Source organism: Mytilus galloprovincialis, chromosome 9, assembly GCF_965363235.1.
Source record: "Mytilus galloprovincialis chromosome 9, xbMytGall1.hap1.1, whole genome shotgun sequence".
Lineage (NCBI taxonomy): Eukaryota > Metazoa > Mollusca > Bivalvia > Mytilida > Mytilidae > Mytilus > Mytilus galloprovincialis.
Window position 1 is genome coordinate 32824524 of NC_134846.1, and position 27299 is coordinate 32851822.

At 32.8% G+C, this 27299-nt stretch overlaps 2 protein-coding genes and 2 long non-coding RNA genes across 6 annotated transcripts in view; 3 read left to right on the forward strand and 1 right to left on the reverse strand.

Moving 5' to 3' along the window:
• Positions 1-3423, forward strand: part of LOC143044839 (uncharacterized) — a 56698-nt gene extending 53275 nt beyond the window's left edge. For both annotated transcript variants that reach the window (XM_076217032.1, XM_076217033.1), the window contains exons 6-7: positions 1775-1850; positions 2379-3423. In XM_076217032.1, the coding sequence (XP_076073147.1) occupies positions 1775-1850; positions 2379-3165 (863 nt within the window). In that variant the 3' untranslated portion in view covers positions 3166-3423. The remainder of the gene's footprint in view (positions 1-1774; positions 1851-2378) is intronic.
• Positions 3424-5801: 2378 nt separating this feature from the next.
• LOC143044841 (uncharacterized) lies at positions 5802-12447 on the forward strand. Its single transcript, XR_012968791.1, has 4 exons — positions 5802-5921; positions 8449-8502; positions 9943-10018; positions 11485-12447. It is a non-coding gene; the product is annotated as an uncharacterized LOC143044841 (long non-coding RNA).
• A 594-nt stretch (positions 12448-13041) lies between these two features.
• LOC143044840 (uncharacterized) lies at positions 13042-17841 on the reverse strand. 2 transcript variants are annotated; one of them, XM_076217034.1, is made up of 4 exons: positions 17688-17841; positions 15253-15379; positions 13978-14150; positions 13042-13312 (listed from the first exon to the last, which is right to left on the reverse strand). In XM_076217034.1, the coding sequence occupies exons 1-4, from the start codon at positions 17719-17721 to the stop codon at positions 13107-13109; spliced, it is 540 nt and encodes a 179-aa protein (XP_076073149.1). In that variant the 5' UTR covers positions 17722-17841; the 3' UTR covers positions 13042-13106. The 2 variants fall into 2 exon arrangements, with proteins under 2 accessions (XP_076073149.1, XP_076073150.1); XM_076217035.1 differs by having other exon boundaries at positions 15253-15376; positions 17688-17823.
• A 729-nt stretch (positions 17842-18570) lies between these two features.
• On the forward strand, positions 18571-25767 carry LOC143044842 (uncharacterized). The gene is made up of 6 exons (XR_012968792.1): positions 18571-18698; positions 20345-20617; positions 21036-21314; positions 22389-22448; positions 24732-24804; positions 25328-25767. It is a non-coding gene; the product is annotated as an uncharacterized LOC143044842 (long non-coding RNA).
• The last annotated feature ends 1532 nt before the right edge of the window (positions 25768-27299 follow it).

Genomic DNA, 27299 nt, shown 5'->3' on the forward strand with positions numbered 1-27299 from the left:
CCATACTCAAGTTATAAAATAGATCTTGTCGTCAACTTTTGCAACCAGCTTCTATGTTTCTATAATGCACTGTTCATCTTTTTTGGGCTTCGACTTTTCCATTGGACAGACAATTTTGTTTTCGACTGTTTTAAAAAGATGCATTTTTTTACAAAATCATACAAGTAAGGAGTCTCTGGCCTTTGGTAGTGTTGTATGTTAATTAATTAATGTTTGTTTATTTATTTGTTAAAGGAAATAAGTATGACGTACATTTTCACTGAACTAGGACACTTTTTATAATAGTTTTTCGATATCGCTCGGGCAAAAATAATCACGAATATAATGCCTACCCATGCATTGAAAAAAACGGGTATAAACTACATAGTGCAGCTTCCAACAAGAATACAAGATTTATTGATTTTCAAAATGCGACCAAAATTAAAAATTTGCTCGCACCTTAAAAAATTCAAGTTTGATTTTCATTGAAATAAAATAATTGTTATGATTTACACACCGTTACTTTTTCCAATATAAATATTCGAACTATTTTGTTTGTTGTTTCCTTTATAAATTTACATCATTTTTAAAAAGACCACGCGTCTTCTATATTTAGAAGACTATAAAAGCGATGTTCATTATCTTTCTTCTGCTGTAAGTTTAATTTAGTTATTTTGTGTCATAATTGCCATCTCGTATGTTTTAAATTTGAATAAAGAAGATTCAGGTTGTCTTATACGTCAATGATACACACAAAAAAACACGATAACAAATAAAATAAGGAGCAACATTCATTCTCCATGAAAAGAATACATCACATGGATGTAATTTTTGTAAGAAAAATACCAATTTCGTGAGAAGTTGTGTGTTGGACTTGAAGAGCCAAGGCAAACTGACAAATATCTGAATGAACGAATCGATTTATGGTATATAAAAAAAAACAAAGCCCACATGGTTAGCATTGAATAAATACAAGGCCACTCTTAAATGATCACAACGTAGAAGTTTTTGTTCTCTTAATCAATAAGATATTTTCTGAAATAACGCGGGTCCCTATTAACTTAAAAGTTTTTTTGTTTTTTTTTTTACCATGAATAAACTTTTTTTTATTATTATTATTTATTGATATCAGCTCTGGACATTAATATTCTTAAAAGTGAAACTGTTGTAAGTGATGGTATAACAATTATTTAAAATAAATTCCTTAAATGATTTGTGAAAAGAAAGTTTCATTTTATGTATCAGAATTTGTAACAAATGAATATTTAAATCCCCACTTGAAGGCCTCCGATAGACTGAGTGAGCATAAAATCATCGCCCACGACAAACAAGTTAAAGGTAAACTTTTCAGTACAATTACTAATAAACGTTTTGCTGTCGACCACACTGTTATGAATTTCGTTCTAAATAGCAGACAATATGGTAGACACTCTAGAGTGTATATTAATGGAAACTCCGAAAGTATGGTATGATTGCCAATGAGACAACTATTGTCACCAAAGTGATTTAGAATTTAGCAACGTTTCAATTTACCAATGAAAAATAAGGAGACAGGTTTAAGTTCCACAAACTCAATTAATGGATAGTGGGAGGGGATGGCTTAATTTAGTCAGGATTTCACCGTGGTTTACGGGTCAGGTATTCAGATATGCAATGTAATATGTGTCACTGCGCATGCACCAGTGCTGATAAAAAAATCTCCCAAAACATGTAAATGTATCAATATCTAAAAATGTACACTAAAGTGGAATTCATTAGTTCAAGTTCTAAATTAAACTTTGTTATCATGTTATAGGTATTCTTGGAGGCGTGGTTGGAGGGCTGATATTTCTGTTATTGGTATTGATATTATGTGTTGTCATCCTGAGAAGGTAAGCATGCGAATATTACACTAATCGAAAATTCTTACTCTGACCTTAGTTTTGAACTACTGTAGTTAAAAAAACAAAATCTGAGAGAAATTTTGTAACTTCTTGCGAATAGCTGAGTACTAAATATAATTCAAAAACTTAATTGAAATTGGTCCCACCAGTACCCTTAACTCTGACTAATAACCAAAAAAAAACAACAACAAAAAACAGCTGAGTACTGACTATATATGCTTTTTTATGATACCGACTTTAGATTCCGGAATATAATATTTTCAAAAGGTTACCTACTCTGTGTTAGGACCTTCTGATACTCTGACAAGTAAGAACAACGTAAAAAAAGTAAATCCTAGCTTACAATCATTGCAATGGGGGATTGGTTTGTTTTCTTGATGTACTGTAAATAGCACCGTAGCCGTAGTTGACAATGTAAAACATCTGCTGATACATTTTAAGTCTATGATTTTGATACGAGACTTCATAACTCGTTTTGAAAATCCATGTTTTATTTCTTATATATTTTTTTTACAGATTTTCATGTTTTAATAAACGAAAATACGATCAACATTATAATAATAATGGACATAGGAATGTAACCTCAACTGATTCTCAAGTGACAACCGTAACCAATGGCGACAATGACGAATACGACACTCTCGGAATTTATAGCGAAGGGAGAAATCATCAGTATGATGAATTCTCACAAGTTCGTTTTGATCAACCACATAGTTATATGACAGTGTATGATTCGTTGGAACCTCCGAAGTTACCTCCCTATAATAACCGTCCTACTGACCTTGGGAATAATGCACGCGTTCATGTAAAACAAACTCAGATTAGTAAGAAAGAAATGAAAATCGGAGATTATATCGATTTGTCTTCAACCGATGATGGGTCTGATCGGTCAAAAATTTTAAAAGTGTCAACTAAAAATAAATATAAAAGTGACGATTTTTGTGAAACCAAAGATTTAAACGCGACAAATTACGAACTTGCAAAACCGATTTCGAACACTACGTCATATGAACCACAACAGTATGAACTTGCAAAACCAGCCGACAGTGAAAAAGAGGCCCCTAATTGTGTATCGAACAGTGATAGTGCGTGTAATGCAGACACCTACAATATTGCTGGTGAAAGTTATAACAAATGTGCAAAAAGTGAAAACAATCTGTATAGCCATTCTGAAGATGTGTACTATGTAACACCTCAGCAATATGGCGGACCAAGAAAAGCAGATCACGCTAATTATGAATTATGTAGAGAAAAACGGACATCAGATGATTATGACTTATTTCAAAAGAAAATAAATGTATAGTTCAAATTTAATACATTTCAACTTTTCATGATTGCACCACAGATAAAAAAAAAACAGCTATCGAAGCAACTTATGCTTGCCTTTTCGTACAACTGGTTTAACTATTTTTTTTATGAGACTTCTTATTCGTATTTGCTTGTTTTTCCGCACTTATATTGTTTATAGGGAAAATGGTACTATTTATTCTGCCATAGGCGACAATACTAACATTTTCTAAATTAACCAGTTTTTATAATAAAAACCTGGATAAAACAGTTATGTGTGGTGTTAGTACTTTATTACTGTATTATAAAAATTGAAGCCAAATAGTATCATGACCAATTTCCAACGGAGCTGGTTTATGTTATCCATGCCCACCGTCATTTTGCACCAAATTTATGAAATTTTGGAAGCCTTTTCGAATAATTCTCTAGAAAATATTTCAATAGGTTCTAAAATTTATATTGTAAATTTACACCCTGCAGTTATCCATAGATAAATAAAAAAAATATATTGTACCCTTACATCCAATCACAGCGCTCCTAAGTTGACTTCCTTCACCTGTCTTGGGTGCACAAAAGGCCAACCTAATGCTGGGAAAATGTAATACTACCGTTTTCCCTATATTGGTTCCCCTTCTTATATATTTACTATGCCTTCGGCATATACATTTTTCACCGTTACCGTTAAAGACACTAGGCGATGTTTAGTTTGCCATTTTGCATAAACACAGTATATTATAATCGCTGAATATTGCATGTTGGTATTTATATGTCTTTTGTTTGTTGGATTACTGTCTAAATGTGGAGAAACAGTCAACACTATCACATCTATCTTTAGACATGAGAGTGGACAGTCTGAGTCAGTTATTATAAAACTCTATGACAGCAGAAATTATTTCAATTCTTCCATAATATTAAACTTTTCACATGTATGTACATTTTAAAATTGAGAATGGAAATGGGGAATGTGCCAAAGAGACAACAACCCGACCATAGAAAAAAAAAACAACAACAGAAGGTCACCAACAGGTCTTCAATGTAGCGAGATATTCCCGCACCCGGAGGCGTCCTTCAGCTGGCCCCTAAACAAATATATACTAGTTCAGTGATAATGAACGCCATACTAATTTCCAAATTGTACACAAGAAACTAAAATTAAAATAATACAAGACTACCAAAGGCCAGAGGCTCCGACATTTTGTTACGATTAAAATGTAATACTGTAACAGTAGTTATATAACAGGAATTGCCCAAAATACCGGACACAACAACAAACCATAACAGTTACAACTACCATAACACATGTACATCTCCTCCACAAAAAAATACACACGTACAATGTACACTAATGACAATTGTCATTAAACAACACACGGTCAAGATATCCTGACTTGGTACAGGCGCCACATTTGGTGGGTTAAACAAAATAAATGGCGCATAAACCGTAATTTAGCTGTTACAGTAACTAAAGCTCGTACGCCGTGCAACTATAACACTTGATAAAAACCATGCACAGCGGAATTTTTATCAAGATGCCTGCTTTCCTAAACATGGAAAAAAGACACATTATTTGTAAAACAGCTACATGAAGTCATAATTTCTTTTCGCGACTACAAGGAGCTAGCTACGACAGTTGATGCGATGGTATATTACTGCCGCACAAGTAAAAAAAAACCAGAGAACCAGCATTCCTTACATAGTTCATGAATTATCACCATAACACAATACTGAAACAGTGAGTATATCAAGCAAGTCTATAAAGCCTTTATTGTTGGTTGGTGTGAGACATGAATTGAGTTTAAATTCGACATTGTTTACTGTTTCAGTTTTATTCAGGTCACAAAAATGAAAAGTAGGTTTTTCTAGTCCACTGTATATATAGAGGACCAAAGGATGAACATCTGAACGATTACAGGTCCATCACACAACCTGCAAAATTGAACAAATAATCATTGAACAGTGAGCTTTACGCGATCTCTTTATGACGAAATTTTAACACCTTTACAGCTTAATTATTAGGACATGAACTGCTTCAATTTCCGGGCATATTGTACAATGCTATTGGTATTATGTAAGGCTTGCTCAGCGATAAGTATCTGACAGAGAGTAGTAGTTTGCGGTCTGTGAAATTTTTGTTTTTTCGTCCGTCTCTATTTTAATGGTTTTTTTTTTTTTTTTTTTTTTTCTAGACATTATTTTGTTGCACCTTTTCATTTTCTAACTTGCAAGCAAGTAATTATACATTGTTACACACTACATGCATTTGAAACGAGGCTAACGACATCCAGCGTTATACCATTGTCGATTGAACCGCAAATCAAATTTTAGATTTATTTGAATAAACTTTAATGTAATAAACTGTGTGTACCCTGTTTTCAATAAAATGTTTAAGCTTCATCTATTAAACTTTTGCGTTAATTCAACACTGAAAGGGAAGTTTTTAAATTATCCAAATAATTGGTCAAACGACAGAAAATTTTACGACACTGTTTATGGAAAGTTCAATAAAATTACGAGCGTTCTTTGTTTACTCAGTCATGATGTGATTAAAAGTAATGTATTTAATAATGGTAATAAAATTATGTTGTTTTATTTAATTTGATAGATATCATAAAAGGAAACTGCATGCACATGTCATTTTAGATAACACACATACATGCAGGTTTCTCATGGCATCTTATACAATAGTGTTAACATATTCGTCTGGTTTTCTGTATATGTTCTTAGGAAACTCATATATTGGTGAATGTATTACGTTAAACATTTCTTCAAACTGTAAGTATGCAAGTAAGATTCTGAATAATATGTGGTATTAGGTATAAAAAACAAATGGTCTCGTTTAAAAACACGTGCTGATGACAATCGATCATGCATATTGACCTAAATGTTATCTTTATTTTAGAGTCGTGGTACTTAAAACTCAAATGCCAATTATAACTTTTTTTCCGGATTTCATTTGAATTTTTAGAATGGATCTCTTCGCTTCGAAGAAAGTGGGAAGCTTTTTAGTGTGTTTTGGATGGGATCCCTCACTTTATAGTTTCTTTTATAAATTAGATTTGATCTCTATGGTTATTGGTGTCTTTTGGTGGGATCTCATTGGTTTTTGGTGTTTAAGGCAGGATCTCATTGGTTTGTAGCGTCTTTTGAGGGGATCTCATTGGTCTGTGGTGTCTTTTGGTGGGATCTCATGGGTTTTAAGTTTCTTTTGGTGGGATCTAATTGGTTTAAGTGTCTTTAGGTTAGATCTCATCGCTTTTTTGGTTTCTAGGTTGAATCTCATTGGTTTGTAATGTCTTTTCACCAAAAGACATTGGTTTGAGTGTCTTCTGGTGGGATATATTTGGTTTTTAGTGTCTTTTGGTGAAATCTCATTGATTTGAGTGTCTTTTGGTTGTATCTTATTGGTTTGTAGCGTCTTTAGGTTGGATCTCATTGGTTTGTAGTGTCTTTTGGTTGGATCTCATTGGTTTTTAGTGTCTTTTGGTGGAATCTCATTGGTTTTAGTGTCTTTTGGTTGTATCGTCTTTAGATTGGTTCTCATTGGTTTGTTGTGTCTTTTAGTCAAATCTCATTGTTTTTAGTGTCTTTTGGTGGGATCTCATTGGATTGTAGTGTCTTTTGGTGGAATCTCATTGGTTTAAGAGTCTTTAGGTTAGATCTCACCGCTTTTTGGTGTCTCATTGGTTTTTAGTGTATTTTGATTAAGATCCCATTGGCGTAAATGCCATACCTACCGTAAGTCATGACATTTTACCTGTTGTAACGTTTAAATTCTTTTAATATTATCAAATGTACAATGTAGTGGGCGTCTATATAGTCTGTCAGTAGTGATCGTTCATTACAGGACTATGCTACTGACAAGCCTTTTTTCTCAAGTTTTGATTGCAGTCGGACTCGGCAAAAGTGTAAGAGATATACTTTATCTTTGCAGGATATACCATTGTATGTAAAAATATAGATTATCATTATTCAATAATTATTGTATCGATATCGTTTGGGGATATCTTGAAGTTTGTGATCTTTTATTTGTACTGCCTATGGGTACATGTATTGCCTCCAATCTTACTTGTCATTGTCATATAGTTTTAGTCAGTAAACATTTAATTTTATCAAAACATAACAGTTATTTTTGTTATCTACGATAGAGACTTGTTCATTGATATAAATTGGGACATGTTGTTGACCGATACGTTTTACCTTCAAGAAACTGTAGAATGATATTTGACGTAGAAGCTTCTGTCTCTACCTATTTTGGAAGTAAATGTTTGACGTGTTGACGTCTCTATGAGATAAACTAGGGGTTAAAAAGGGAGCTGCCACCATATTGCTTTTTTTATCTACTTAAAATGTCAAATACTTATAAACAGTTACAAATGATTTGTACGCCATTTTCATAAGGTTACACACGTACCTTTAGTTCGAATTGAATTCGAATCGAATGCGAATCAAATTCGCTAATCGCGTTCGCACACACTTCTTTTTTTAATTCGAATTGATTCGAATTGGCTAATTCGAATTAACTAATTCGCATTAGAAATACGTTTTTGTTAATCCGAATTAAAACTTAACGTCGTTAGGACAGTAAAGCGAATTTGATGCATATAATTATTCCAATTCGAATTAGAATTGACGTTAGGACGTTAAACGTTTCGAATGCGAATTAAACTAATTCGAATTAGTTAATGGGAATTAAACTAATTCGAATTAGTTAATGCGAATCGAATTCGAATTACGTGTGAACTCAGCATTATATAATGTTACATTTGATTATATTTCTTTCGTTTCTCACAAATTGATTTTACATGTTATCTACAAGTTAATTGTGTGTATGCAACATGTAAGCATTGCAGTTCAATAAAGAAGTGTTCTACACTCTTTGTACATAATGTAAAAGTACAATTTGCTGTATTTAACGATATACCTATTGCGATTATTGTGAAAACATTATTCGTATTCTAACTTTTATTTGACAAATGAGTATGTTGCAACAACCCGTAAAAGAGGTAAATGTACTTGTGTAATGAACATTAATTACCAATAACTAAATGAAATTTGTTTTTCACTATCTGTAACCTTTTTTCTAACCGCCGTTTATAAATATTCTATATTAATAAGTATGATCAAAAGACGTTCACATCTTCGAAATAAGATTGTTATAACGTTTGAATTTGAGGTAAAACAGTTTAACATGAGCATACCATTTTTAATGACTTATGCATGCCATACATTTTGTAAGCATCATATACGTCTACTATAACATGAACACACATGTAATCAATGCGTTACCCATGTCTTGCAGGGAACACGACAATTTCAGCCTTGGCTGACGAAACAGCTGGCCTTGACAACAATAGTAAGTACAAGGTCATACCAACTTTTTTCTCTCTGAAACATTTAGTTTTTCATCAATTTCATAAATTCAAATCAGTCATGCATGAAGTCATAAAATATTGAACAAAACTAATGAAGACCAAACACAAATAGCTGGATTATTTGAAAAAGTAGACTAGACATTAAAAGCATGCACGTGGATCGAAAAAAAAAATACTATCAATATATGCTTCCTCTTTTGCCATATATCTCAATAATAAAAACACTTTTCAAAATGGATTAAGGTAGATAGGGTGTCTTCCTCCATTTTGGATTTTGAAATCCCAGAAAACAAGGTCTAGATTTTTGATAAAATGTGCAAATTTTGAGATTAGTAGGTAATTCATGTGTAAGATTTTTCATTATGATATAGAAAATGCCATGTTTTATCATATTTAGGGTTGTATTTTACCAAAAAACAAATACTTTTGTTTGATTCATTTTTTTCAAACTTTGCCAAATAAGGGGAGACAACTCAAATGCAAGGGCAGATAATTCAGATAGACTAAGTGTTACTTTTACAATAGAATGTGTTAGGAATTTACCCATTTTATTATGTAGCAAGAAAACGAGTCCGGTGACCCTATTTTTTCTTCTTCTTATCTGAAAGAATATTATTGGAGCTATCTTCTTATATTTTATCTCAAAATTCTATGGTGTAGTTTTCGTTTATGACCGAAAATTGGGTTTTCCATGCATAATCTATACAAAATCTGACAATTTTGCACAACCTGTAGTGTGAAAATAAGTCCGGTGACCCATTCTTTTTATTAATGTTCTTAAACAAGCAGGATATAAACTACATTTTGGCAAATTATTAAGAAATTCTATGGATTATAATTTAGACACCCCATCTACCTTAACCAGAAACTTTTAATCATTGAAAGCATAACAATTATATATGTCAATCAACTTGTCAAACAATTTGGTGCTAAAATTATCCCAACTGCATCCGTGTCTCCGATAATAGATATACAATATATTAAACTATCAACTGTCTCAATTCTTTTACATATGATCCGAAAACAAGTGTATATATTAAGAGAAATCGAATGTCTTTTGCTTTACATTCCCAGATAAACATTTCAACTTTGATCAGAACAACAAATAAGATGAAAAAATGAAAACAATGGCTGATACTTCTTCAATCACTTGAAAAAAAATTATGTTATGTTGCATAGGTACATAAATGTAAAAACCCAATGGTTACTATAGCTGAGAAGAGACAGTTGTAATATGACTGCATCTGTTTACATCCCGTGCACAACATAACGTATTCCCCTTGTTTTTATATGTTTTACTTTCTGTCTACGGATAAGAATACGTCGACACTTGAACAAATACTATAAATATATCTAGATAAAATCATAAAATGCCGATTTGCAATTGTCAATAATAGAATGATACCATTTATGTTTAACAGTTATATTACTAATCTGTGTAATTGGTGGAGCAGTAGGGATAGTTTCATTTACACTGTTTGTTTTCTTAGCAAAAAGGTAATTATGATATAATTGTTTTTGAACACAACGTAAATTTTTAGGCTTGAAAGTGTGTTATAATACAGAGGCGAATAATACCAAAGCTACATTCAAATCAATTTATCAAACATGAAATGATTACCTAGTTAAAAAATAAAACAGACAATCAGACAAACTTGTTGTAATTGTTTACACTCAGTCTAGTAATTTTGGGGTCCTTTATAGCTTGTTGTTCGGTGAGAGCCAAGGCTCTGTGTTGAAGGCTATAATTGTTAACGTTTTATACACTGTGACTTAGATGGAGAGTTCACTTGTCTCATTTGCACTCATGCCACATACATGTATTCTAATTTCTATAAACAACAGTACACAAAGCACAACATAAAAAACTAAAGAGTGAGCAACACGAATCCAGCCGAAGAAAACTTGGGGAAATTCTCACATGCTTCGGAAGGGTAAGCATATCCTGATAAGTGGTTGCACTGAATCAAAATACATCTCGTATTTCCAAATGTATGCCCCTCCCCCTCCATTATCAATTTATTGAATAATGCGTTAACAGACGTCATGACTTAGATGCTCAACATGTAGTTTTATCCTGGTCTATCTATTTGTAACAACGAAGAGATGTTCCCGTGATATAACTACCCTTAAGCTATAAAAGGGCATGGTATGTCAACATTTAATGCATTTGACGGCGAAAGCAGACTCCATTGGATGTTGGATGGGTTCTGATTGATAACTTACTAGTCTTAGATGCATGACATTTTCTATTAGTTGTTAATGGCTTTGAACTAGCTGTCAGTAAATGCGAGTACTTTCACATCTGTACTTAGTGTCTTATTGTTGTTGGGATATACAATTGCCCGGCTAAGTCCACTTTGTGTAGTATTTATTTGTTTCAATCTGATGAGTTAAGACTTTTTCAACTGATTTCTATAGTTCGTTCTTATATTGTACTGTTACAGCACAGGTTAGGACGAGGGTTTGGATCCCGCCAACATGTTTAACCCGCCACGTTCTGTATGTATGAGCTTGGCCCTTGTCAGGAACCTGTAATTTAGTGGTTGTCGTTTATTTATGTGTTACATATTTGTTTTTCGTTCATTGTTTGTATATAAATTAGGCTGTTAGTATTATCGTTTGATTTTTTAACATTGTCATTTTAAAGTCTTTCATAGCTGACTATGCGGTATTGACTTTGCTCGTTGTTGAAGGCCGTACGGTGACATCTAGTTGTTAATTTCTGTGTCATTTGGTCTCTTGTGGAAAGTTGTCTAATTGACAATCATATCACATCTTCTTTTTTACATTCAAGCTTTATTATGTACCATCGTGTGGCAGAGGCTTGACCATCGTCGAATCAACGAAAACGTGCCTTTTGGTGTTTGGCGTTGGTAGGATAAGGCTAATTTTATTGATGAATATTGAAGAATGATAAAAGCTGCTATTTGATTTTTTTTTTTTTTTTTTTTTTTTTATAGATATTGTACTTGTCACACCACAGTTGAACAAAAGAAAGATAATACAACACATGGAATGGTGAAATCTGAATCGTACACATATTGTGGCTATCAAAATATTGCATTCTCAGAAATAAAAAATGGCGGAGTAAATAAAGTACCATCGTCTAGTTATTTCACGATAGATCAGCTTGAAACCGGATCATTCCGGACAGTCAAGGAACAAATCAACAACAGCGATATACCACATGTGTCATCAGCTGTTTACTTTACCCTTGATCCGGTAGAAACTGGATACGATAGAAGCAATCAAACCACAGCTACTGCAAATAATTATGAACTAGCATCGCCAATATGTGATGAAGTCAAAGATGATGATCCGTATATTGAAACCGTGGATGACATTTATGATCATGCGCATCTCAACAGACATAAGAGTACCACCTCTGACGATGTGTACGACCATTCAGTTGATGACACGTATGACGTAGCTGATCACCTCGGTAAAATAGAAAACGATCAAACAATTCCTTATATAGAACATCATACATATGAAAACTTGTGAAAACAAATAATCAATAGTTATGTCTTTAAAAAAAAATCACATTTGAGACTATTTAATTTGATTCGTACATTGAAACTGTAAACAACATTGCCTTATGATTACTCGGACCGCAACTAACAAAAACATACCACTTCTGTTGTGTAAACAGTCATTCAGATTTTGTCATAAATTTTTTATAGATTTAAATATAACAAGATGTGGTATGGTTACATGTACCGGTGAGACATCTCTCCACCAGAGACCAATGCACATAGAATGTTAGGAAAAATAGGTCAACGTACAATCTTCAACTATGAGCTACAATCATAACACATAGCAAGCTATAAAAGGCCCTACAATGACACATGGAAAACAATTCAAACGGGAAAACTAACGACATGAGTTATGTAGAAAACAATTATCGAAACACACCTATGATAAACAGCAACAAAATACCATCACTGAATTAAAGGCTCCCGACTCGGAACTGGCACGTACATGTACAAACTGTGGCCGGATTTAAATGTTTGCAGACGTGTGAACCCTCTTATGACCTAGGATAGTAGGGTTAATATGTAGAAATAAAACAAATAAATCAAAATATAGATTTTTATACAGTGTATATTATGTTCAGGGGTAGACCATATGAGCAAACCACATTGTTTTTTTTTTGTTTGTAAAATTTCATATGCACACACAGGTGATTTACAGAAACAGATTTTTAATATCTTTTGGTTTTGAGATTTAGGGTAATTCTAATATGACGACCTATTATCGTCAACCAGTATAATCACAATATATATAGTTACCTTTAGCTCAAACCGTCTCAGGGTAAACTTATCGAATATAAATGCCCAACCCATGGTTAAATGAAAACAAATCTAAGGCTGCCATGAATTATTTCTTAAATAACTTTAAGTTATGAAATATTTCTGAAGTTGTTACGATGTACACTTGCATTGTACGTGTACTTGTATATGGATGTTTGTATGATAATTGCATATGCACTTGCAAGGTCATTGTCAATAGACATATAATGTATGTGTCTTTATTAAGTTAATAAAACTATTGATGTGTAACTGAACAGTTTAGATAAGTTTCATGACGGAACTGCACTGTCGTATGGAGGTGGTTTCGGTCCAGTATTTATTGGCTGGTTGTCTCCATAGTTCCCAGCAGGCGCAGCGTTTCCGCCATAGTATCCAGCAGGAGCAGCATTGCCAGCATTGTATCCAGTAGGAACCGGATTTTCGCCGTAGTACCCAACAGCAGGGGGATTACCTCCAGGATATGACACAGTACCAGCTTATGTAAAAACAAATATATACACGTGATGCGTAGAAATAAGATAGCTATTCCTGTTATAATGATACGCGGTAGATATTCAAACGTTTTTATAATATTCAAAGTCAATCGATGTTGAAAATAGACCAATTCACTTTAAAAAGAACATACAACCTTATGTAAAATAATGTGTATTTTATGAGAAGTTTCTGTTCTGGGAAATTTTTTCCCAACGTATTTACTTTAGTGATGCATCCTTAGAATGAGAAAGACATTTGAAGATACTTAGTCTTGTCCCTTTCGTTTCATAACTTCATTACATATATTTTAAAGTGTCTTTTTTGCAAATCTTATAAAATCCTTGTTATTTTTTCATCGTTTTTGAAAGGACACCAATGTTAAGAGGATGAAATTCAGAGAGAATTATTTTCCGCCAAGTTTTCAATGGCTTACATCTCGAAAACAAGCACACGGAACCTTTAATTTTTCTCTGCTTTTTTGTTGCTTCATCTATATTCTATCAATTTATAACAGTCTTTTAAAAAGCTTGTTATTTTGAAACAGAGAAGTGAACATCTATATATAAAAACATCTCAAATTTAGTTAGGTTTTCAATTTATTTACTCCAGCCTGATTAAAGGGTTTCTATGTATAGGGGAAAGGGAAACATGTATGAAATAACTTACCGTTTGGATTGGTTGGATAGATATACCCTGTCGTTGGCTGGGCGATATTTCCGCTTACAACCACGCCTGTTGACCGACGACCACGTCTGCAGCATACACACACCAGTATTGTAATGAATATGCCTAGTCCAACAAGGGCCCCAAGGGCTATTACTACAATAATTGGAGCTGATCTGGAAAAAATTTATAAATTCACCATTTTACAATGAATTATCGATTATTTAGTAATTGTAGGTGCTTAGGGGTATGATTATCATTACGCATATTATACTTATATGCGTTCGGAACCTGAATGGCCAATTTCAACTGGATGATTGGAATTTTATTGACACTCCAGATACAGATAACATTTTATTTGTGAAATACGAAATAATAAAGGTACATGCAGTACCATGTCTATGCTTTAAGCATTCGGCAATCCTCGGAAGAATCCGCTACTCTCCTTGAGGGTACGGAATCGGCCGAGTTGAGACGAATGTGCTTTAAGCTGTACATTCGTAGAGATTTCTCTTTTTTCTGATTTGGTTTAGGAAAAAAAGTCTATATGCTTCTACCAATTTCAGGTCTGTGTCGGATTTTCAATAATTAAAGATTCATTCTGTGTACGCAACTATCCTTCTAGTTGTGGTAAATTTTATATTCCGAACCTGAACTGAAGGATTTTTGAAGAAGGGAAACGATTTGTTTATATTTGCGGAGTGTGGATGCATGTAATAAAGTTGAACTTTTTATTTGACAATAACATCCAAATTATAAATGTAGTTTTCTTTCTTTGTACATAAATTACCTTCTTGTACTTGTAAATAATCAAGCTTTTTTCATGAATACACTTTATCAAGTGAATTTCATTTTGGAGAGCTTACACCATTTGTGTACATATTCACAAAAAAGGAAGAAACGGGAGGGGGGATAAACCATGAATTTTATTGTGCAGTCTACCTCCTTATGAACGACAAATCTTCCAGTAGTGGGAAAAAAGTTTGAAAGCCGAATTAAGTACAAAGTTGTAGAGCATTATCGATCCAAAATTCCAAAAAGTTGTACCAAATACGGCTCAGGCAATCCATGCCTGGGATAAGAACATCCTCAGTACATGCATTTCGAAAAAAATATACTTTTGCAACCAGTAAATTTATAAAAATGACCAAATATTTAATATTCATTTCAACACCGAAGTGCTGACTACTTGGCTGGGTATACCCTAATACTAAAATAGTGAATTAAAGACTTATTTTTGTATAGATAGTGTCGTTTATCCAATTATATTATACTTACACTGAGTACACACGGCGATAGTACGTGTAGTAATAACTATTGCTATAGTAAGTACAGGAACTCCCGACCTGATTATATCCGTAACTGTAGTAGTATGTACAGTCGCTATATGCATCCAAAACACCTACTAAAACATAAAAGTACAATTGATTTAATTGTTCCAGTTTATTATGTTTTACTTTTTGTCTTGTTTTTTTTCAGATAAAACTGTACAGTATGGGTTCTGCTCATTGTTGAATGCCTTACATGGACTTATTGTTGCACTTTGTAAATACAGCTGTTTCTTAAACCACGCCTCTTTTGGGGAGATATATTATAATATTTATAGATACTTTGATTTGTTCACATACTGTTCCCAGATAGGATTCATCTCATAACGACATAACTTGGGACTGTTACCAGTATAAAAAAACATATTATTGCGGTGAAAAATTAATTCTGAATTAGGCAAACAGTAAAGGTTGGGGTCGTACACAATTTTAGTAAGAGTTTAAATTCTTAGACTAACATTTGCGGGGCATATAAATGTTGAAAATATGCCGCACATCCATATGTGTTGACCTTTGAATAAAAAGCAGTGAATATCAACTTTCTATTCTAGATATAATTTTTACGAAAGTTCATAGTAAAAGTGTCACAGTTTAAGCCATAAAGGGATTTCCTATAATCGCATTGTCTATATAAATTTACAGAAATGCAACCTATAGTTGTTAACATTTGTGTTATTTGTTATCTGGTGGATAGTAGTACCAATGGGTACTTACCAGATCTTCTTATTTCAATATTTAAGTCTTTCGATATGGATCTCGGTAGCAGATCGAGAGAGGGAAAACAAAAATCTGGGGGGGGGGGGGGGGGGGGGGTAGACGACCTTTACCGTTGATCGACACAAAACCATAATATTATGTTTTTACGATTGATGTGATTTTTAGCACAACTCAGTTAAAAAAGTTTTAGCGTCGCTTCACTCGGCAGTAACATTAAAATCACTTTTCATGGAATTAAAACGTACATGTAAATCCTTTTATAGGACAGACATTATTATACAAAACAACATCCAGTCACATTTGCTGTGTTACTAATGTTAGTTGACGTTCAATGTCTGAAATAGCTGAAGTTGATAATGCATGTGATTTTTTTGCAATTTACAGTTTATGACCCTATTAAAATTTAGTCATTGCAACTATTAAAATTGAGAATGGAAATGGGGAATGTGTCAAAAAAAAACAACAACCCGACCATAGAGAAGACAACAGCAGAAGGTCACCAACAGGTCTTCAATGCAGCGAGAAATTCCCGCACCCGGAGGTGTCCTTCAGCTGGCCCTTACACAAATATATATACTAGTTCAGTGATAATAAACGCCATACTAAACTCCAAATTGTACACAAGAAACTAAAATTAAAAATAATACTAACAAAGGCCAGAGGCTCCTGACTTGGGACAGGCGCAAAAAATGCGGCGGGGTTAAACATGTTTATGAGATCTCGACCCTCCCCTATACCTCTAGCCAATGCAGAAAAGTAAACGCATAACAATACGCACAATAAAAATCAGATCTAGAGAAGTCCGAGTCTAATGTCAGAAGATGTAACCAAAGAAAATAAACAAAATGACAATAATACATAAATAACATCAGACTACTAGCAGTTAACTGACATGCCAGCCCCACACTTCAATTAAACTGATTGAAAGATTATGTCTTCATCATATGAATATCAGGCACAATCCTTCCCGTTAGGGGTTTAGTATCATACAATCATCACATATATGAGAAAAACATAACCCGTGTCATGCCAACAACTGGTTTTTAAATAAACGTGTTTAGTTCCGATGCAAAGACCCTATAAGTGAATCAATATTAACGCCAAAATATGCAATCTTTAATGACCTGACAACAGTATCGTAACTATATCCCTTCTTAATAAGTCTATCTAAAGGTTTTGTCAGCTTCTGAGGTGAATACTGACATTTTTGTGCTTTATAAAGAATATTTCCATAAAATATTGGATGTGAAATACCTGAACGTATAAGAAGTCTGCATGTTGAGCTATATTTACGAATGATGTCCTTATACCGATGATAAAATTTATTAAATGTTTTGACTAGTTTGTGATATCGAAAACCCTGGTGTAATAATTTTTCAGTAATACATAAATTTCTCTCGTTAAAATCTAAAACATTGTTACATACACGAGCGAATAGCATACATATAACTATCTTTTTACCGTCAACATGATTTGACTATTCTTTCTTTTCCGTTTATAACTAAGTACATATCATACTTACTGTACAATTTTTAGAGTGTTTATATGAATTTCATAAAATGCGAAGTAGGTCGTCATTTCTATATTAAGAAAGTATTATAACGTGAAGTAAAAAGTTTCTATAAAATGTTAAATATTTTAAATTTGAAATAAACAAAAAATACTAACCAAGAAGCTGTAATATAACTACAAATAGTAACATGTTTGTCCAACTTGATGGTGTAGTGTCCTTCAAAGTTAATAATTAATTAAAACAGATACTTGTTATCAGTGTACTTGTACGATAATAACACTTCCGATTTTAGTTTTTGAAAAATAAAGCGTATTATGTATCATCAATTTGTTTACTTTCCTGTTAAAAAAATGTCGTATTTTAACATGGAGACAGAGAGGATATCGAGTCAGTGGTATGACATATGTGATATCTTTTACGGATGCCATCACGAGTTGGTTGGCCGTTATGACGTATTCAGATGCTATTGGATATGTTCCTTATGTCGTAACCACAATCCTGCATGTTCCCTTTTCATGAATGTAACCTACATGTATTTACCGAGTATGTAATAACATGACCAACACGATGGGTGCCAAATGTGGAGCAGGATCTGTTAACCCTTCCGGATCACCTTAGATTACCCCCAGGTTTTGATTGGATTCGTCTCGCTTAGTCTTTAGTTTTTTATGTTGTGTCTTGTATACTTTAACTTGTATTAACTTTTTTTTATGTTTTAGCCATGGTATTGTCAGTTTATTTTCGATCTATGAGTTTTACTGCTCCTATGGTATCTTTCGCCCCTCTTCAATGTGTTTTTAATTTGGTAACACAAAGCGTTCTTTACATTGACTTCGAAAGCTGTAGTCTTGTTTTGTACGGAAATCAGCAAAATACTAGCAAGATATAATAAAGGTATAAGAAGCAGTTATAAAAGAGAGCTGACCTATATATTTATTTTTTCTAAAGAAGGAAAGCCTAAAATCACACCTGTTTAGAATATTACTTCACTACGCATAGTATTTTTTCTTCCCTTCAAATATGACCACATCCGACTGACATTTATCCTTCTTCCTGAAGGTTAATAATGGAGATAATTTTTGTTTTAATAATCGTTTTATGTTACAGTGATTTGCATTATATAAATACGCCAGCAAAATTTAGGAAATATTTCACAATTCAAAAAGGTCAGTTAGATTAATATAGAATATGCTATAATATCTTACATACATGTATATATAAATCCCGTTAAGAAAGGGACAAAGATGATATTAGAAAACGATTAAAATTAACATGAGGTAGAAACGAGAAATTTGATAGGAATGCATCTAGTAACAAGATGTGGACGATACAAAATGTTATCGTGCATTTTTGAAGAATTAAAGCTCGAGTTTTTAAATGAAGCTATTGAGGAAAATTAATATCACATGACAATTTTTGATCAAATTATTTTTTTCATTTTGAACCACCTCAGGTTGCTGGTTCAAAGACTTGAACATTTGTATTGGCTGCCTTTACGCTTGTATCTCGCCTCATCTATATGTATGATTGAGTTTTAAAGACTCAGTCTGGTAGGGTTCGGAGGTGGAATAATGAAAAGGATAGTGTTAGATGTCTGTCTTTCTGTAAACAGGAAATGTAAGCGTGTCCTTCTAGTACAAAACATATTCATATAACGTTAAAAAATAAAAGTCACGTTCTCGTAGTATTTTATTTTGCAAAAGAAAAGGATCTTCTCTGCTCAAAGGCCATTTGTCTGGTAGCTGTATGTAAGTATGCATATTATATGAACTTTATTCAGAAAGTGTTAAAGGGCTAACTTAATATGTAATAGACTTCTTTTGAATCTATATTAGTTGAATCGCTATTGCCAAATCAGTACACAACTTTTTCATATCTGTGTCTTTGCCCTTTGACATTTGTTTATGTTATAAGCCCTTCATCGATGGGACGTATTATGATATGCGAATGGTATTCGTTTGTAAACGAGTAGTACGATAACTCAAATTGGAACATATTCTCATCATTATATTTAAAGTATTAGGATTAACGGAAGAAATCCCTTTCCGATTTGGAAATTTTGTGGTTAGTCGTTCCAGGGTTAGGGCAATATAACTGACAGATACTATCAGGCGATTTTTCACATATCAATTAATACTAACCCACGTTTTCTTTAAGATATTTATTTAAAACTGTATGTTGTTCATGTTGTTGTCGGAATTGTTAAGCAGAAGATTCATTTTTTATTTTCAATTTTTATTTTATTTCCAGAGATATATACCAGACTTAACCGTGAGATTTAAAGCAATCATGCATACGTTTCAAACTTTGCCAACTTAAAAAAAATATACAGTATAATTGAAATGTATTGGGTCAAAACGTTATGCTGGAACTGATTAACTGAAGAAATTCCCTTGTGATTTTTAATATTTCCTGGTTTTTCGTTCTAGAGTTACAGCACTGTATCTGTTACATTTGAATATTACTTTTTCACCTTGTTCAACACTAACTTGAGTGATATAAGAAAATGCATGAAAGCTGTTATCCGTTTGAGGTTTTGATTTTGCGATTTGATTAGAAACGTTCCGTTTTGAATTTTCCTCGGAGTTCAGTATTTTTGTGATTTCACCTTTGAGTATGCATCTTTGGATAGATTTACGTTCAACCTCACATATTTGTTTGGTATTTTTAAAGAAAATTTCTTTATATATTGAAAATTTTCCTACATTTTATTCAAGAGTTATTGGACTTTGCACGTTTCAAATATTGTCTCATTCTTTGCAAAAGTAAGCAAGCTCAATCCACATATATATACATTTATACATGTTTGCAGGTTTTCAAGAAAATGTGAGCAACGGAAGGGTTATCAACTACAACTGTGCCGGGAACAAGACAATCACAATAGTCAAATTAAGTGGACAGCAAAATTTAATATTATTCACCGAATACACTTCATTGTGCAATGTGACGGAAGAACAGAAACATGCAATTAAAAGGGATTGCCGTAAAGAAAATACCACGTGCGCTATATCAATGATCTTTCCAAATACTAGTAGCTGTTTGTTTAATGATTTTGAAAATGTGTCCAATTCATATTCATGCACAGGTAAATACATTTCATTTCACTGATTTCAGCATGATGATAGATGTAACAAAAAACTATAATTAATTTATAATTGATTGATTGATTGTTGTTGCTTTACGCCGCATTAGCACAAAAAGGATATATCGCGGCGATAATGTTATAATAAAACTGCACGTAGCATGATAGTATGTATAATAATAGGACTTCCAAGAGACACGACTTGAAATTTAAATAGATCTTACTTCAATTGAAACACACATTGCATATACATGTATGATCAACAGTTATTCTTATTATTTTAAAATTTTATTCAAAATAAAGTAAAGGACTCTTTTATGCAGTCTTTTTTTTGCTAATTTATAATTTATTCATATCATGATTATGATTATATCTTGACTTTAAAGTTGAATCCATCAATAAATAGGCTTTGTATTTGTAGGTTTTGATAATTATTCACAGGTATGTCTTACAACTGACGAATCTAAACTGCTTCATGGGTGCTCAAATGTGTACCCGCAACTCAACCTAACTAGGATTATGTTTGATCGAAAGTTCGACAACTCTTCAGCTGTAAATCATGATGCACAAACCTCAAATGTAACTTCATGTATCGATATTGAAAACTTAGTCATGTGCACCTTCAATCTTTCAGAAATGATATGGAAGGATCTAAATTGTTTTCCGTCAAACAGGCTAATGATTGAGTTTAAATGTGAAGGTAATAAAAAAATATAGTATTATAACACTTCCAACTTGTTCATTCGTTGAATGGTTTTAAAAGAATTATTTTATCTTTGTAAATGCACATTAATGTCTTTATTGGTAATATATTTTTTTGTAAACAATAGACCATTTGAATATTTGCTCATCAGAAAATAATTGTTGGTCAAACTGAAGAGTACATCTCCAGAATATTTTAATTTGAAAACTTTGAAAACTGCAAAAGACCTATGTTGTAGACAGCAATACATCTCTATGCCCTCCAAAAAGAAGTGTTCGCAAAACAATTAAAAAATCATGAATAGTTTTACTTGCTGATAAACAAAGAAGTCTAAGTACAAATGTATGGGTAATGATGCAAAAGAATTGAATTGACCATAACAATTATAGTAATGAGTTTAATAAAATTAAGAATGGGGAATAGCCAAAAAGCTGGTAATAACATAAGGCCACCAATTGGTCTTCAACACAGTGAGGAAATCCCGCATCCTGAGTCGGTCTTCATCTAAGGGAGCTACCATTTGATTTTTATGCGGGGGCTAGGATGAAAAATTTTATCCTGCTTTTTTTTTTAGTTGTAATCTCTGTCCTGCCTTTTTATTTTTTACTCTATTCGGTCCTGCCTTTTTTTTTTACTAGTTATCCTGACTTTTTTTACACAAATTGTCATCCTGCCTTTTTTTTTACCAAGTTGCTCATCCTGCCTTTTTTTTTACTCAAAACTCCTGTCCTGCCTATTTTTTTCAAATTTCATCCTAGCCCCCCCCCCCCCCCCCATAAAAAACAAATGGTAGCTCCCTAACCCCTACACAGAAATGTGTACTAGTTCAGTGAAAATGGACGTCACACTAAACTCCGAAACATATAAATGAACTGAAAATAAAACAACAAGACTAACAAGTCCTGACTTGAGACAGGCACTTATCCCTCCCCATATACCTCTTTACAATATATGATATACAAACGAACAACAATACGCACAGTTAAACTCAGTTTTAAAGAAGTTCGAGTTCGATGTCAGACATCAATTAAACTGATTGACGATTAACCTAAATTTTTTCAATGATTTCAGAGAAGGTACCAAATGTTCTATCACATCTAGCACAAAAGAAAAAAGTTTCCATAGACATAGGTAAACACAAAACATGAACAAAACAGTTACCTGTATATTTATATGTGTTACAGGCATTTTCTAAATTTAGGCATTTTGTAAAATGATTGAAATTTTTAGGCATTTTCTAAAATGCCTGCATGAATTAGGAATTTTACAAATTGACTGTTTTTTAAGGCATTTTAAAAATGCCTGAAAAAAATATGATCGAGGCATTTTACAAAATGCCTAAAAGACTAAAACTGAATGAAATTTATTCAAAATTTAACGACTGAAAATATCATATAGATGATTTTATTCTATCATTAAATATAGCATGCAATTTAAACAGTTACAGTTTTATAATTGTAATTAAATCATTTACATTCACACTGAAGATGACAATTATTTGTTGCTACATGTAATATTTGGATGACAGCGACTATTACACATTTGTCCTAATTTTTTGCAAATACAACGTTTAGTGTTACATCTAGTCCTACCACTAATATAACCAGAAAGATTTGGACACTTTGGACTTAGAAAAAAATCAAATTGAGACAATATATTTTGAGTGCTAAAGGGGCAATTTGTTAATCCGTCTATCTGACCTTGTCCAGATCTTCCTCGTTTTACTAGCACTAAAGGATATTTCATTTTCATTATTTACAGATTGGTTAGAAATACAGTTACTGTCAGACAGTTCAAACTGATTTCTGATGTATAAACCACGTAGTATTCCATCTTTAATTCTTAGTTAATAACCATGCTCTTCGTTTTCAGTAATAAACAGCCATAATGTTAAGCGGGTCTCCTTTCCCTCGATCCACATGGGGAATTGCAACAAATATTTTCGCTCCAATATCCACCTCTGTCAAAACTCTTTCCGATATATTTCTCATCCGGACAGCTTGTTTTATCATTGAGTCTGATGCATGCCTTCTCTCATCTTAAATTTATATTACTCAACCCTTTTTTGTAGCTTTACAATATATTTCTATCATCTATTTTGTGAATTTCATATTTACACAATTTGCTGGAAACAAACCAGGCAATTTGCGAAATTTTCATTAAATATTTCAGGCATTTTACAAAATGACTAGGTTTTTTAGGCATTTTATAAAATGCCTGTCAATTTTAGGCATTGTAGAAAATGGTTAAAAGTTCAGTCATTTTACAAAATGCCTAAATTTAGAAAATGCCTGTAACATATGCATATCTACTATGCTTTGAGATATTATAGTATTCAATTGACGAGGTAAGGGTGCCATATTGTCTTTTTATTTGGAAATTGAATATTTGAGCGAGTGTCAGAGAAAAGATTTCAAATTGATCATGTCATAATATAATCCTTATTGTTTTATATATAATGTTACCTGTCATATTGAATCGTGGTGCGACAAATGAAAAGTAAAAATCTACCATCAACATAAAACAATTATTGTCTTTCTTACAAACGACTGTGTGCACAGTGTACATGGTAATGGATTCATAGCCGATACAAACTTCTGTATTCAAAGCCAAAATTAGAGTAATATTTCTTTATAAGCACGCATTCCAAAAATTGTAATGCCATAATGCGTAGATAAAAGATTATTATTAATGGAAAACCACCATGGCGTAGATCAAAGATTATTAAAAATAAGTATTGACAACAGAAATCATGCACATGACGTTGGGTAAACTACTCAAAACAAACAACCAAAATCAAAACATTTTTCTTGTATCATTTATAATGAACAATATAGGAAAAACAACCATAGTTCCCCAAACCTAACGTGTTTAAGCACATATAAAAAATATAAAAAAAGGGAAAAAACAACAGAATTAACATGTGTGTAACAATAATTCTATTTCATTGACCAGCATGAAGCATAATAAGTAATTCCTGGTATTTGAACATGAAGAGTTTAACATATATATATATATACATGCAAATTATTTCTTAAACAATTCTTAAAGAAGCTCAGCTCGACAGTTACACAGATACTTATGAGGGGGAGGACAGGGGTAAGGGAGACCGGGAGAAAGGGGGTAGGAGAAAGGAGAAAGGGGGTGGGAGAAAGGAGAAAGGGGGTAGGAGAAAGGAGAGGAAGGCTGGGAGAAAGGAGAAAAAGTTGGAGAAAGGAGAAAAAATAAAATATCTCTCCTTTTAAATTTTTTTCTAATATTTCAAGAAAAAATATCTGAAAAGGAGATGTTTTATTCTAATGGGAGAAAGGAGAACGGGGGTAGGAGAAAGGAGAAGAGGGGTGGGAGAAGGGAGAAAGGTACCCCCCTGTCCTCCCCCTCACTTATACTTATATGTTATGAATTGTTTTACAGGTGCAATCGTTGGTATGGTCGTCGATGTCGTGCTGTTAGCTTGTCTGATATTAATTAGTTGTTTAATCAGAAGGTAATTTCTTTTTGAATATTTTAAAATTATTAAATATCATGGATCTTAATATATCTCCATAATGCATAGTTCTGAACTATTTTTCGGGTTTGACAGCACATTTGGTCGATGACGTCATAATCAGCTATTCACAGTGTCTATTAAACTTTTAATTAGTTTTTGAATATTCCACTATATCGAAACACTAATTACGCATTTATATTCCACCTGCGCTTCTGTTGACCGGTAATTGCGATTTCCAAATTGAAATATTGTGTATTTTTACAGAAAAGATATATCACGCAGGCAAAAGTGCCATGACTGTGTTTGTGTACATATAATCTACACCATGTGTTTATATTAGGGAGATATCACTGTGAACATTTTATATAAAAATCACACGAAATCGGCGAAAAACCTTCTTAAATTTGTCTTTAAAGATCAAATCTTTTATTTCTACTACATACTAGGTTTTTCTTTAAAAATCATGCATATTGTTGATACACAAAAATTATTTAAATTCTGATGATTTGTTTCGTTGCAGGTCAGGTTCGTGCAGAAAAAGTACAGAAAACCAAGAACCCGTCCCAAACAATAGGGATAATATTGTAAAACAAGGTGCAACTTTACCCAGTGTTAGTGATGGCAAAATTAAACAAACTAGCAACTGCAATGAAACGAAAAACAATTATAAGACAAACATTTATAACAGTGCACAAGAGGAGGTTTGACAAAACCCGTTTTAGACCCCTAAAATAAAAAAAAACAACATTGAACAATATGATATGTGTATCAAATGTTCACGTATTTTTAGCTCACCTGGCCTAAAGGGCCAAGTGAGCTTTTCCCATCACTTGGCGTCCGGGGTCCGTCGTCCGTCGTCGTCGTCGTCCTGCGTCCGTCGTCGTTAACTTTTACAAAAATCTTCTCCTCTGAAACTACCAAACTTGGCCACAATCATCATTGGGTATCTAGTTTTAAAAATGTGTCCGGTGACCTGGTCAACCAACCAAGATGGCCGCCATGGCTAAAAATAAAACATAGGGGTAAAATGCAGTTTTTGACTTATTACTCAAAAACCAAAGCATTTAGAGCAAATCTGACATGGGGGTTAATCTATCTGCCCTGAAATTTTCAGATGAATCGGACAATTTGTTGTTGGGTTGCTGCCCCTGAATTGGTAATTTTATGAAAATTTTACTGTTTTGGTTTATTATCTTGAATATTATTATAGATAGAGATAAACTGTAAACAGCAATAATGTTCAGCAAAGTAAGATTTACAAATAATTCAACATGCCCGAAATGGTCAGTTGACCCCTTTAGGAGTTATTGCCCTTTATAGTCAATTTTTAACCATTTTTCGTAAATCTTAGTAATCTTTTACAAAAAATCTTCTCCTCTGAAACTACTGGGTTAAATAATCCAAAATTGGGCACAATCATTTTTGGGGTATTTAGTTTAAAAAATGTGTCTGGTGACGCGGCCATCCAACCAAGATGGCCGCCACGGCTAAAAATAGAACATAGGGGTAAAATGCAGTTTTTGGCTAATAACTCAAAAACCAAAGCATTTAGGGCAAATTTGACTGCGTAAAATTGTTTATGAGGTCAAGATCTATCTGCCCTTATATTTTCAGATGAATCGGACAACCCGTTGTTTGGTTGCTACCCCTAAATTGGTAAGTTTAAGGAAATTTTGCTGTTTTTGGTTTTTATCTTGAATACTATTATAGATAGAGATAACCTGTAAACAGCAATAATGTTCAGAAAAGTAAGATTTACAAATAAGGCAACATGACTGAAATGGTCAATTGACCCCCTAAGGAGTTATTGTCCTTTATAGTCAATTTTTAACAATTTTCATAAAATTTGTTAATTTTTACTAACATTTTCCACTGAAACTACTGGGCCAAGTTCATTATAGATAGAGATAATTGTAAGCAGCAAGAATGTTCAGTAAAGTAAGATGTACAAACACATCACCATCACCAAAACACAATTTTGTCATGAATCTATCTGCTTCTTTTGTTTAATATTCATATATACCAAGGTGAGCGACACAGGCTCTTTAGAGCCTCTAGTTTATCATGTTTCAGTGTTTTTTTTAAACACTTTTGTAATGTATCTTGCATCGCATTATTTGATCAAATATATAATATGTAAAAACTTATTTTTTTTTAATTATCAATTAATAATAACTGATAGTTATGTTTGCAAATTATCATCTTTCATAAGATCAAATCCAATTGAAAACTATGCGTAAAATAATCAATTTTGTTTAAAATGTCAACAGCAAAATGTTAATAATGTTTTAGTGTCAACAGATGTTGGTTAAGTCCTTATCATATGTTTTTATTCTTTTGGTAATTAAACAAATACTGAACGTCAATGAATAGCCAAATATAACTCAGTTCTTCACAAAGGAGAAATACATACTGATGAATATAATGAAAATAATTTTATTTATTCATGAAATGCACATTTATACCCCTGAGGCATATACAAACAATACAAT

Coding starts and splice junctions, on each gene's coding strand:
- LOC143044840 (XM_076217034.1), bottom strand. CDS start 17,721: ATGTTACTATTTGTAGTTATATTACAGCTTCTTG. Junction 15,380..17,687: donor AGTTATATTACAGCTTCTTG/GTTAGTATTTTT, acceptor TTTATGTTTTAG/TAGGTGTTTTGGATGCATAT. Junction 13,313..13,977: donor CTATCCAACCAATCCAAACG/GTAAGTTATTTC, acceptor TTTTTACATAAG/CTGGTACTGTGTCATATCCT.